Genomic DNA, 14,308 nt, shown 5'->3' with positions numbered 1-14,308 from the left:
CAACCAATAAAGTTCTTTACCTAAATTAAATATTTGTACTAGGCAGTAGTGGGAAACTGTCAGGGGAAGGGGGGTGGGATTGGCAGTTGAGGGAAACTGCTAGGGGCGGGAGGGGCACACCTCATCAACAAGGGTACCTGCATAAACAACGTTTGTATACCTAACCCTGAATTGTACCCCACATCTTTATAATAAAAGAAAATTTTGTACTATGTCCATTTTCATAAGGTCAAGCTGTACCCCAAACTCTGAATCTTTTACTTTTGATGACTGTTCTAATTTATTATTTATTGCATACCTGGCAGGTAGTTTGTAAATATAACTTTGCCCAATTTCAGTCCAGATGATTACTTTGTCTGCTGATACAAAGTCCCCTCCAGTCCATGTCTGTCCATTTTCACTAGGACCTGAACACAACAGGGAATAGTCTCCAGCATCAAATACCTACAAGGAATAAGAAATTCACAAGCTACTCCATGTTGTTACAATTTAAGATACAGTGACATTTCAAATTTTTCAAAAACTTTGGGAAATATATTTAGCAAATTCAGACCTTTAAAGTTCACTGCCTCAGACGAAGACAGTTTGTCAGCAAGCCTTGGGGCATGGATGGTCCCCTTCAACAGGAAAAACACAACTAGGTCCCCAACTGTGTGCAACCTCGCTGTGGACAGGCAAAACCATGACAGGGGAAGTAGGGTGCTCCCCTACACAGGCACGGCAATCTAGACTTTTTTTTTTTATCTAGAAGGAGGAAGCAATCCACCCAAGAAAGGCAAAGAATAGGAACTCAGCCACTGGAAGGCAAGCTTCTGAGTCCTGTTTCATTTCTACGTCCATTAACATTTCCAACAATAAATTCTGACGTCAGAATAACTCCTCTTTAATGGGAGAATTGCCTTGCTTTGCTTTAGTTCATCAGTGTTCAAAAATACTATATACAGGAAGTTGACAGACTCATTTTTATTACTTAATAATTCTCACGTATAAAAGGCAAGTCCCTATACTTTTACCAGAAACATAGACCACTGGCCTTACATGGCCTAAGATTCACAAGGCACATTAAAGTTTACATAGTGCCTTTACAATCACTATCTCATGTGACCCTTAGAATCACTGAAGGAGGAAGACAGGCAGGTACTACCACCCCATTTTATAGACAAGAAACTGACACAAGGATTTCCTCGCTTGCTCAAGGTCATGTGTCCAGTAAGTCATAGAGCTAGGACTAAAACCTCTGGTCTTATACTTTCTTGCAGAAATGTTCTATCACCTTTAATATTTGATAAAAGTACATTCCAGGTTGTTAAAAAAGTTCCCAGAAAGGAATGAATGAGTCAGTCCTCATTCCTCAATGGCTCAGAGTTTCTATTTACTTTTCTTTAAATAAAACAATCAAGTTGCTTATTCAGAGCCTTGAAGTTAGAACAAATCCTAGGTGAATTCAACATGATTTGTTACAATATGTATCAGTACATAATATTAGCACTATAATAATAGCAAAGAAAAGTCCAAGAAAAAATAATGAGGGGGGATTGGCCCTCTAGCCCTATTATATGTGAAAACAAATTATAAAGCTATGAAAGTTTTAAAAAATATACTATTACTGTAATCTCAGCACTTTGGGAGGCCGAGACGAAAGAACTGCCTGAGCCCGGGGAGTTGAGATCAGCCTGGGCAACTTGGTGAGACCTCGTCTCTACAGTAAATCACAAAAACTAGCCAGGCATGGCATGCATCTGTAATTCCAGCTACTTGGAAGGTTGAGGCAGAAGGATCGCCTAAATCCAGCAGGTTGAGGGTGTGGTGGCCATGAATGTGCCACTGCACTCCAGCCTGGGCGACAAGAGTAAGACACCAACTCTAAAAAAAAAAAAAAACGCACACACACACACACACACACACACACACACTATATATAGTATAATTCATATGTATATAAATATATATGAATATATATGAATTCATATATGTGTGAATATATATAGTATTAATTCATGAATGGGAAAATAAATCAAGACATCTAGAAACAGATCCCCAAAATATAGAAATATTGTATATTATCAAGACACAACAACAGAAAAATTAACTATTCCAAAAGTGGCATCAGAAACTGGGGGTTCATCTAGAATAAAAATAAAATTGGATCTATATCTCACAATTTATACAAGTTCCAAATTAAAGATTCAAAGGTATATAAGATAAAAAACATAAAAATTAGATGAAAATTTTTTTTTAATCTCAGCTTATAGTAAAACCTTTAAAAATGTAACAACCATTTAAAAAACCATTAAATAACAGAAGATAATCTGACCATATTGAAATTGAAAGGCTGGACGTGGTGGCTCATACCTGTCATCCTAGCACTTTGGAAGCCAAGGTGGGAGGATTGCTTGAGCCCAGGAGTTCCAGACTAGCCAGGGCAACATAGCAAAACCTCATCTCTACAAAAGATCAAAATATTAGCCAGTGATGGGCGCAGTGGCTCATACTTATAATCCCAGAACTTTGGTGAGGTGAGAGGATTGTCTGAGCCCATGGGTTTGAGACCAGCCTGGGCAACTCGACAATAAATCAAAAAAAATTAGCTGGGTACGGTGGTGTGTGCCTGTAGTTCCAGTTACTTGGAAGGCTGAGGCAGAGGATTGCTTGAGGCAGCAGGTCAAGGTTGCAGTGGCCAGGAGCGTGCTACTGCCCTCCAGCCTGGGCAACAGTGCGAGACTCCAACTCATACATATACATATTAGCCAGGCACAGTGGTATGCACCTGCAGTCCTAGCTACTCAGGAGACTGAGGCAAGAGAATGGCTTGAGCCTAGGAGTTTGAGGGCGTGGTAAGCTGTGATCGTGCCACTGCACTCCAGTCTGGGTGAGACAGTTAGACCACAACTCAAAAAAAGGAAATAAATAATAAACTTGAAAACTTATGTATGGCAATAAATATCTCAAAAAGTCATTCTGGTAGGCTGTAATTCTATCTCCATATCATTTTAATATGATGATTAATGAAGCCCTTTTCTATACATTTATTTGCCATCTGGGTTTCCTCTCTTGCAAAATTTCGTTGTCTAATTTTATACTGAGTTGTCTCTATCTTTCTTCCTGAATTGTAGGAGTTAATATTTTTTAAGCACTGGAAAATTCTTCATCATGTGTGTATATCATAACTATCTTATCTCATTATGTAAATTGCCTTTTTACTCTTATGTATGTGCTTAAAAAAAAAAAAAAAAAAAAAAGCAGCAGCCAGGCACAGCAGCTCACACCTGTATTCCCAGCACTTTGGGAGACCTAGGTAAAAGTACTGCTTGAGCCCAAGAGTCCAAGACCAGCCAAGGCAGCATAGTGAGAGCCCGTCTCTCCAAAAAAGAAAATTAAATAATTAGCAAGGAGCGGTAGCATGCACATGTATGCCCAAGCTACTGGGGAGGTTGAGGCAGAAGGGTCACCTGAGCCCAGAAGGTCAAGGCTGCAGTAAGCGGTGATCAAGACACTGCATTCCAGCCTAGGTGACAGAGTGAGACTCTGACTCAAAAAACTTAATTAATAAAAAAGAAAAAGCTGTCATCCCATAATTGTAAAATACTTATAATAGACACACAAGAAACTGATACTACATACTCCCTCTGGGAGGGAAAGGCATGCACCAGGGGGAGAAGGTGTGCAGGAGACAGGCGTTTCGCTGCATCTCCAGCGCTCTGGTCTTTATTACTACTTGCATGTGTTTTAAGTGTTAACGCAAAGGAAGGATCCTATATAGCCTATTCTAATTAAGCAGCTCCTGACTGTTCCTCTCTAACCTATTCTAAAATAGGAACAAAGATAGGGTTAAGTTGCTGCTTCTCTTTCACTGCACGTGGAAGTCAGTCCTTGTACCACGGTTCATGCCCTTGACCTGCAAGCTCAGGAGAGGTCTACTCCATGTTCTAACTGGGAGGCAGCACAGCATAGTAGCAATGAGAGCAGCTGCTGCAGTCAGACCACCTGAGTTGTGACTCAGGCCCTCCACCACCGCTTCTAGAACCTTTGCTTCTGTAACGTGTGTCCCATCAGTCACCTTATCAGCAAAATGGGGAAAACAGCTACTCCTGCTCCGGCAAGCAGTCACTAAGATGGCCCCACTGATTACAAATCCTGCAATTCACACCCCTGTGTGACCCCCTCTTAGAGTACAGGCTAGACTCTGCGCCTGTTTCTAGAGAACAGAATGTGGCAGAAGTGATGAGATCTTGGTTCCATGATTGGCTGGGCCTTAAGACACCTTCCCTTTCTTGCTCTGAGGGAGACCAGCGTTGTGAACTGCCCCATGGAGAGGCCTGCGTGGCAGGGGCCTAGTGTCTCCAGCCAACCATCAGTGGAGTCTGAGGCCTGCCACCCGCCACACGAGACAACTTGGAAGCTGAGATGGCCACCCAGCAGACACCTTGACTGCAGTTTGTGAGAAACCCTGAGCCAAAGGTGTCCAGCTCAGCCATGACCAGAGTCTTGATCCACAGAAACTAGGTGATCATACATGTTTATTGTTTTCAACTGCTAAGGGGTCATCTGAACTGCAGGACTAGATAACTAACACAACTACCCTCAAAGAGTTGTAAGAACTAAAAGAAATAATGCAAGGAAAGCTTTTAAAGAAAGTGCCAGGCACAGAGTAAGTGCTCAAAACATCTGGCTGTTTTTCTATCATGGAAATATTAACATCTGGCAATGTGGACGTAATGTATTTCTTCCATCATTAGCTCTGAAATGGTACGGGAAGACCTTCCCAACTCCAAGAAGCCAGAGAAAAAAATGATAATTAGGTTTAATAACACCCTACAAAGAAATGTCCAACCTATAGAAAATTCACAACCACTGCTTATGTTACACTGATAATGACTAAAACAGTAACAAAAACTAGAAATTATGACCAATAAAATATAGTCACTAACTAAATTATTCCATGAACCAAAACCAAAAAAACAACAACTATATACAGTCAAGTTCCAACTCCTCAAAATATATTATCAAAACCAGACATGAATTCCAAATGCCTAAAATAGTTGTGTAGCAATTACTTCCTTCAAATTATGTTGTAAGTCTGATCAACCAATTCTTAAAGTGTAAAAAATACAGCTTCTTATTTATGTAGTTGTCTTACCCTCCAATATTTGGAACACACAACCAAAAGTGACCTCTGTGTGAATGCACAAAAAGAGATGCTTTGGCAATTCTGACAATAAATTGGTTTGGACTCCTCCTCAAATATTGGTTCAGTATCCTGAAAAGAGAAACATTTTATAAAACTTTGGGAACAGCTTAGTCATCAATTAAAATCATTACACTGTAATAAAGGCAACTAAATAAAATAAAGACATCACTTGATATGTTTACCCTGTTAGCCCCTTGGGTAAGTCAAAGCAGCAAAAAAGCAGAAAAAATACAGCTAGCTAAAAACAGCCGGGCACATATGTAGTCAATACAAAACTCAAGATTTAAATCCTGATGAGAACCAAAATGTCATCCCTCTGACAATGGCAGATGACAAAAGTTTGCATTAATCCTAATTTTTGTAGACATATGTGCTATTGATTTTATTTTTATTATTTTTATTTTTTTGAGAAAGCAGGATTTATTGAGAGGACAGAAAAGCTCCCACAGTGGGAGGGGACCAGAGGGGGTCCCTATGCTATTGATTTAAAAAATAATTAAAAAAAAAAAAAGAATCAATTCCTCTAGCTTTTCTCAAATCCAATGCCTAACAATTCCCTAGCTTGGGAGGCAGAGGCGAGAGGACTGCCTGAGCCCACAGGTTCGAGACCAGTCTGGGCAACATGGCAAGATCTCATCACTACAATTAAAAAAAAAAAATTAGTTGGGCATGATGGCGCATGCCTGTAGTTCCAGCTTCTTGAAAGGCTAAGGTGGAAGAAGAATCACCTGAGCCCAGCAGGTTGAGGCTACGGTGACCAGGAGTGTGCCACTGCACTCCAGCCTGAGCAACAGAGTGAGACTTCGACTCAAAACAAAAAAAAAAAGAAAGAAAAATTCCCTGACTGAAGAGAGCAGTCTCAGTACTGTTAGAAATTTGATCTTTCTCATAGAGACAGAGATAGACAGATAGATAATAGACAGATAAAGCTTAAAGAACTAAAATAGAGGACTAAAAACAGCTGTGTGCATTTTTTGAGGTGGTTTGCTTTTAACCTGTTTCTTCAAGTTAATTTAAACAGAAGCAGTTGAGGAGAACCCCATCTCTTTATTATATCTCCTTTTCATATACTATGCAATATGCTTCTCTATTTTACATCTTTGATAGAGCAAATATTGCCATCAAAAGTGAAAAAATTTAATTCACTCACACACACAACATACTAAGGAATCTTCTATACTGACTTCTATAAGAAAGCTAAACTGTATCTGTAAGAAAGAAAACAGCTTTATCCTTCCCCTTTAAGAAAAAAAAGGGAAGAGGCATATCATTACTAAAATTTCAGACTACAATACGAGTCCAAACAGAGAACTCACTCCCAGAATCCCTTGTCTCACCTGCATGTCACTTATTTCAGAAGTAACGATCCACACCTTTAAGATGCCCGTCACCGAGAGTGCTACCACCGTGTCCTCTGAACCAGGAAGGGACAAGAAGTCCAGGTTACAAACATAACACACTTTCTTTCTAAATATTAAGATGGTTCACCTGAATGAAATTAAGTTTAAATTGAACATGTTCTACAACTAGCAGAAAAGCACAATTCTCTCTTTCATGAAATGAAAACCTGATTTTGAAACACAGGTTATTAAAGATTGTCAACAACTTAAAATTCAAGGAGAATTATTTCTAGTTAATTGAATGTATTTTTTATTTCTAATCAACTTTTCAATCATTTAACATATTCTAGATTACTATATTAACAAAGAACTTTTATTCTTTAAAATGCTCCGCTTTCAATTATTTATCAGAGATGAGCATGGTCACTTTCTTTCTTCAAGGCCTCTATTTCCCCTCCTTTCCCACATATCTTGCTTGTCTTCCATTTCATTGCACATTACATACTCCATAGATTGTGATCAAGTAAAAAAACATAATGTAAAACCTAAATTCAAAATTTGGGGGTTAAGGGACCAGTCGCAGCACCATGGTAATATATGTGAGCTTTGAGGATAAACATTAGAAAGCAGCCTAACGTGGGCTCCAGAGTGAGGAGAGTGCATGTTAAAATCAAAATCACATTTTTCTTCACAAATTAGCTAGTGAATTGTGGATAACTGAACTAACCATCTTAAATTCAATTTGCTTATCTACAAGCAAACAAATGAATAACAACAGTGAATAAAAACTGTTATAAAAATTAAGGTACACCACAGATATAGCACTCAGCACATACTGACTTCTCAATAAAAGTTAGTTATTACTGCAACTAAGAGAACTGCTACTTTTCAGTAAAACTTCATCATACTGCATAGTTCTCAAGGCCATAAAGGCATTGGAATGCAGTGATGACCACACTCCCATGACCCCATACAGAGAAGCTGTGACAACATACCAAAATATCAAAAATTCTCAAATATGCATAGACTGGATAATGGCAAATGCAGATTAAAAAATGAATATCTTCCACATTATAAAATTCAAAATGTACACAATGGTCAAAAATATAGAGCTTTTTTTAAAGGAAGCATTGATTGTAACTAGTAGTAGAGGCAAACATATGAACAATGAGTTCCCCATTGCCTGGAAAATTAAACTGAATCTCATTTCCACTGTTATGCTCAGGAATAAAAGAGTCGTTCTCTAATATGCATAAAAAACATCTGCGAAGGCCCCACATTAACGACACCTGCTCAATTTTATTTTGCCCAACACCTCCCAAATATATTTGACTACAGAATCTGCCTTTCCCACTAATGCTTCTTAAACTTCAGAAGCAAAACTCTGGCGAACAGCCAGTGGAGAGAAAGAGAGCCCACCCACGCTTTTCCTGCAGTCAACTCAGCTGTGCTATTCCAACGATCTCCTAACTGGTTTGCTCCCATCTGAACCATTCTCAGCAACGCCACCTAGGTGATGTTTAAAATAGAAGCCCCTTCAAGCATTCTTACCAGAGACAGCCCATCACCTACAGCAGGAGTCAGCAAACTACAGCTCATGGGTCAAATCCAGCCTGTGGCTATTTTTGTAAATAAAGTTTTATTAGAACACAGTCAGGCTCATTCACTTACATACTGTCTACAGCTGCTTTTGTGCAGCAACAGCAGAGCTGAGTAGCTGAAACACAGACCATATGGCCTGCAGGCCTTTTACATACAAGTCTGCAAACCCCTAATCCTCAGGGTGAGTTCCCTAACTGGCACACTGGCCCCTCATGACCTCTCCCCTGCCAACTCTGCCAGGCTCATACCCTTCCACTTTATCCCTTATATGTCTTGCCCCCCCCAAAAAAGATAATTGATCATTTATAATTTTACACACATACTTGTTTGTTTGTTTGTTTTTTGAGTTGGAGTCTCACTCTGTCGCCCAGACTGAGTGCAGCGGCCGCTCCCGGCCACCGCAGCCTCGACCTGCTGGGCTCCGGCGATCCTTCTGCCTCAGCCTTCCGAGTAGCCGGAATTACAGGCGCGTGCTACCATGTCCGGCTAATTTTTTGATTTATTGTAGACATGAGGTCTCGCTGCCCAGGCGGGTCTCGAACCCGCGGGCTCAGGCAATCCATTCACCTCAGCCTCCCAAAGGCACGGGATTACAGACTGAGCCACCGAGCCCGGTTTACACACATACTTGTACTATTTTTAATAATTTTGCACCTTTGTACAGACTATCTCCTCTGCCAGATTCAATCCCCGTGCCAAACCCCTCCACACCTTCCTAATCCTAGCTAAGACTTCATCGGGTTTGGGCAGACTTCGTACTGCCCATAGCCTTTTCACTGCCGTCCTCTCTATGCTGTGTCTCCACCTTGCAGACTCTACACCCTGAACTGTTACTTCTTTATATATCATTCTACCTTGCTAGAATCTGAGTCCCTTAAGTATTTCGATCCCCTGCACCTGGAAGATAGTAGGTACTCAATAAATATTGGCTGAACACTGAGCAGCTGGTGATTAGAAGCGATGTGCTGACTCAAACCCTAAGCACTTACAAAGAAGAACTCTCCTAAAGTTTAACAACTGGCACACTGAACACAGCGGTTCAAGTCACAACTCTGGAGGCCATCTGGCCACTAGTCAGCCACATTCTTGCTCTGTGAGCTTAGGCAAAGACTCCACAACCCTCTATATGATGGAAAACAACAGGACCGACCCTACTGGGTATCGTGAGAACTGATCACATGTAAATGCTTAGTATGGTGTCTGATGCTTTAAACACTCAATAAATGAAGTCTTTATGGGGATGGCGGTAGTTGTTATAGATCAGCTTCTATAGAAAGCACACAAACATGACATTTGGGAGAAAAAAGACGGCTCCTAAAAAGGCTAATAAGGACATACATTCAATGCTCAGCATTAACTACTGCTCTTTTACTGGGTTATTTTGGTTTTGCTCTCATGGTTGCTATTGAAAGGGTTCAACACTGTTACTGAGCGTCAGCTACATCTCAGGCACTTACCAGGAATTTTCATTAAACACAACTATGTATAATCCCTTCCCTTTTTATTACCTCCATATGAAGTGGAAACACTTCCTGTGCCTCTTAAACAAGTGACAAAACCAGACTCAAGAAATACACAGGTGAAGCTATAGTTCCTCCCACTGTGACCCCACGGGTTAAGATATTATTATTCCTCTACTTCAGAAAATCACTCATACACTCTAGGATTGCTGAAAGCTAGTGAAATCCCACAAAATGAAGATAATCTAACACTTTAAATCTTAATACAAGGATGTTTTTATGAAGTAGGAAACAGACCATGAATTACTGGAGCAGGTATTTTTTAAATAGAAGAATATAACCAGTATTATTAATTTATGATGAACTTAGAACTGTGCGGTAAACATTAAGTCATGGTGTTGAAGTTCCTAATGGGCAGAATACACTGACCTTGTGTTCGGCGGGATCGAATGATGCTCATGGAACTAATCCAGTCCGGGGAGATCTTTGACACCAAGGAGTATAATACTTCAAGGCTGGTAGCATCCACAACGAGGATTTCAGGATAATGTCCATGGCACAAAAGCCTTCCTTCTCGTTGATTTCCAGCAGAGAATTGGTAGAACTAAATTCACGTCAAAAGGAAAAAGATTTTTTAATGTTCCTGTTTAATTTAGAAACTTAATTAGTATGTATTCATCAAGGTTACTACAAAACTCTCCTAAATGCTCAACTTCTTTGGTGATATTTTTAGATGTTTATTAAATGGTACATAGCACGTGTGTCTGTACACATACATACATCAATTTGTATTCGTATTTTTAAACAACCAACAAAAATTATTTTTCTAACATCTTATCCTCCTTTTTAAAACTATCTAGCATCCAAAACAGGACTGTTAAATAAATTAATAAAACAACTGAATAAAATCAGCTTCACAAACCGAACTAAAAGGGAAGCTCAGGTGGGTCACAAAAATAACATGAATTTTAAATAAACAGAAATAGGTGAGTATAGGCTACAAATTACTAGTCATGATCAAAGAAAATCTGGCAGGATGATTGATGACCAAGTATAAACAGGGATTCAGCTTCCTTTACGGAAAACGATATACGTCTGTTTAACATGTATGAGTGAGAGGCTTTTGGGTTAAATGAAACACAATACGAGAAATGCCTCTACGATATCTGCTCAATAGATGTGAGTTCCTGACTCTTCCCTTTCCTTTCTCATTGAGAACATAATTTGATATTTTCTATATAACTCATAATTTCCCAATACTCAATACAGGAAACAATGAGTGAGTTGAAGCACAGAGAATTTGACAACTCTGAAAAAGAAAGAAAGAATACCAGGAATGTAAGTCAGAAATTACAAATTCCTGTCATACTCTACATATGAAGCCAGGCAGATGAAATAGTCATTTCTTCTGAAGACTTGGAAAGTCAATAAACATGCCCAAGGACCCACTGCACAAGAAACAAAAAAAGATGGCCCTAAAAGCGGCCAATTTGTGTCAACCAAAAATGGAATCACAAAGACTTTCGTAGGGAAGAATTCCAGTATTTAGGCTCTAGAACACTTTCCCAGGTAGCGAAGCGGCTCTCACTTGGGAACCCAGAGACCCCACATCAGCAGAAGCAGCAGTGGCCACTGGCTTATCCAACATCTTTCCCCATTCGTCTCCTCTCCATCTTATGTTCCCAGTTGTGCATCTTAAGAGGAATAATTTTACTATTCCAATTCTAGTCTACTTATCCTATTACCTCCCCAGTATTTTTCATTATAAAAATATAGACTCAATTTTTTGGTTTTTTTCTGAGGGGAAGTCTCACTCCATCACCCCAGCTAGAGTGCAGAGGCACGATAATGGCCACCCCAGCATCAACCTTCCACCTCAGCCTTCCCAAGTAGCCAGAACCACAGACGCATGCTACCACCTCTGGCTAATTTTTTTTTATTTATTGTAGAGACAAGGTCTGGGCTGATCTCGAACCTGTGGGCTCAGGCAATCCACTCGCCTTGGCCTCCCAAAGTACTGGGATGACAGGCTGAGCCACCAAGCCCAGCCTAGGCTCGATGTTTTAAAAATATTTTTAACTGTATATCTGTAATAATTATGCTGACTTAGACACAAAAAATAGATACTAACCTGTATGCCAGTATGTGTGCAGGCTAATTTTGTAAATTCGATACATCTGCCATCATTCACATCCCAGAGGCACATCTCTCTATAAAACAAAATAACAGCAAGCTTTGAATCTGACTTTTTTTTTTTAAATTAGAGTCTCACTCCATCACCCAGGCTAGAGGGCAGTGGCACACTCAAAGCCACCCCAGCGTCGACCCTCTGGGCTCAGGCAATCCTTCTGCCTCAGCCTCCTAAGTAGCCAGAACTACAGGTGTGCACTACCATGCCCGGCTAATTTTTTGATTTATTGTAGAGATGAGGTCTCGCCAAGTTGCTCAGGCGGGTCTCGAAACCGCGGGCTCAGGCAATCCACTCACCTCATCCTCCCAAAGCACAGGATTACAGGCTGAGCCACCAAGCCCGGCTCCGAATCTAATTTTTAAAAGCATGGTCCAACTCTATACAGTGGCTTAGAATTAATCTTCCATTAAAACTAACAAAGCTCAGAAAGAGTAGTATATGGTCAGTACTGCTGTTCATTAGAATCCCCAGTCTTCCAATAGCCTCCCCACAACCTGCCCACTCCCACCAGGTCCACATCCTTTCTGAGGCCATAATGAGACTGCACTCCCTGGTTGCCTTTTGATTAGTGGATTCTTATAAGAAGTTCTGGCCAAATCTAAGGCCTGGTCCTCTAAACTCTCCTCAGCCTCTGTTCCAGATAATGGCTGCCTCAAATCATGGTTGCTCCCTTACCCTGAACCTATTAAAGTAAAGATAATAACAAAGTAGAGTAGAGCCCTCAAGTAACACACAAGGGGCAAGCGACAGAAACAGAAATAAAATTTTAATGTAAACTATTGATATTTATCATTTGTTATCAAGGTAGCTAGAAAACTTCATTTTTTGTGTGCAAAAAACCGCACAAAAGTCAACTGAATTCCAAAACTCTGCAAATCAAATACAAAGATTCCAGTTTTTATTCTGTATTTATTGTAATTCTATTGTGCATGTACAAAAAAAATTATACCTCATAATAAAGACGTAACATTGAAAATTAGAAAGTCAACATGCCTTGTCTTTTGAAGAAATAAGATTTATTTAACAAAAGAAAACATGAATAAAATGCAATGATGGTGCTATTGTAGGGTTTTCTTTGGGGTATCATTTTCCTATATCTCACAAGGTATAAGACAACTTGTCAAAGAACACTCAATATAGAACAGCATTTTAGGCCAGGTGTGGTGGCTCACGCCAGTAAACCCATCAATTTGGAAAGCCTAGGCAAGAAGATCGCTTAAGGCCAGGACTTCAAGACCAGCTTGGGCAACATTATAAGACTCTGTCTCTATAAACAAAACAAATAAAGAAGAAAACCTCAAGGAAAAAAAGGCACTGTAATATGAATTATCACTTAACTGACCCAAAGGTACTATATTTTTACCTGATGTTGTCTATTTTGTTTCAAAGAATTACATACGGAGAGACCAATTTCTCATATAATTTTCATCAAGTTCTCCAACCCTCTTCAATAGTATATTGTATAAATATATAATTTTCTAAGAACCAAAAATGCTTTAAAAATTGTTCACACCGTAGGATCTACAACTTCTATTCAATAACCTACTTCTCCAAAAGCGAGCTATAGTCTGAGACTTAGGAAGACAAGTAGTTATGTGAGTATATTAACATACATCAATATAATTTCATAAACTTTTACATGGCTTCATCTTCCAAAGTTTTGCTAACCCAGCACCACTCAGGTTTTGAGGAAAAATCTCAAAATTGTCTGCTGACCCAATAAAAATTCCATGGAGATTAATGATCATGTTTTAACTTTTATAGTAGTCTGAGTTCTCAAAAGTAAGATAAAGAAAGACATAATCATAAATTACAATAAAAGTATTATAAAATCATTAACAGAGATGAAATTAACATCCTTAAAACCATATTTCAGACATTTTCCTTTAGATCCAGACAACAAAAAGCACTTATTTAGAAGATACTCCAGAAGAAAATACCTCCCTACCTACAATAAATACACTAGTACTAGTTATAAAGATTTAAGAGAAAAAGAAGTAAATAAGAAAATACTCACCCACTTTCAGATGCACTCACAATATACTGTTTGTCGCTGGAAGCACAAGCTTTAGACAAACAAGTGATTGAAGCTGTATGACCAAATAACAGTGCTCGAGGATTAACCTAGAAATGCAAAAATATGCTAATGTAAATATCAAATTTTAAAATTAACCTTAACTTGAGAAGGAATCTTGTTAAATATTCAATATAAACAATACAGACATAAACTCGAAAAGAACAGCCCAGGACACTAAAAGCTAAAAGGAGAAAAACTGTGAACTCTAATCCATTTAATGCTCACAATCACCCTACCAAGTAGTTCTGAGGTCGAAAATGGAGCAACAAGAAGTGCCCAATATCCTAATGAGAGTAAAGCCAGGATTAGAAGGAAAGCAGTCTTAGACACTAAATTGTAGCTTACAGGGAAACTAGAATTTGAATTACCGTATAAAACACAGTAAACTGGTCTCATTTTTTTTTTTAATGATACTTTTTTTTTTTTTTTTTGAGTTGGAGTCTCACTCTG

The 14,308-nt window shown here is 39.2% G+C and overlaps 1 protein-coding gene across 1 annotated transcript in view; it reads right to left on the bottom strand.

Annotated features, from left to right (window-relative positions):
• Positions 1–14,308, bottom strand: part of WDR7 (WD repeat domain 7) — a 129,965-nt gene that overhangs the window by 81,270 nt on the left and 34,387 nt on the right. Inside the window, exons 3-8 of the mRNA XM_021713839.1 lie at positions 13,799–13,905; positions 11,722–11,800; positions 10,020–10,194; positions 6,526–6,602; positions 5,138–5,257; positions 299–444 (exon numbers count right to left, since the gene is read on the bottom strand). Of these exons, the coding sequence (XP_021569514.1) occupies positions 299–444; positions 5,138–5,257; positions 6,526–6,602; positions 10,020–10,194; positions 11,722–11,800; positions 13,799–13,905 (704 nt within the window). The remainder of the gene's footprint in view (positions 1–298; positions 445–5,137; positions 5,258–6,525; positions 6,603–10,019; positions 10,195–11,721; positions 11,801–13,798; positions 13,906–14,308) is intronic.

This window comes from Carlito syrichta, unplaced genomic scaffold (assembly GCF_000164805.1).
Source record: "Carlito syrichta isolate Samal-C Ts95f unplaced genomic scaffold, Tarsius_syrichta-2.0.1 Scaffold304758, whole genome shotgun sequence".
Classification (NCBI taxonomy): domain Eukaryota; kingdom Metazoa; phylum Chordata; class Mammalia; order Primates; family Tarsiidae; genus Carlito; species Carlito syrichta.
This window is presented reverse-complemented; position numbering and strand designations above follow the sequence as displayed.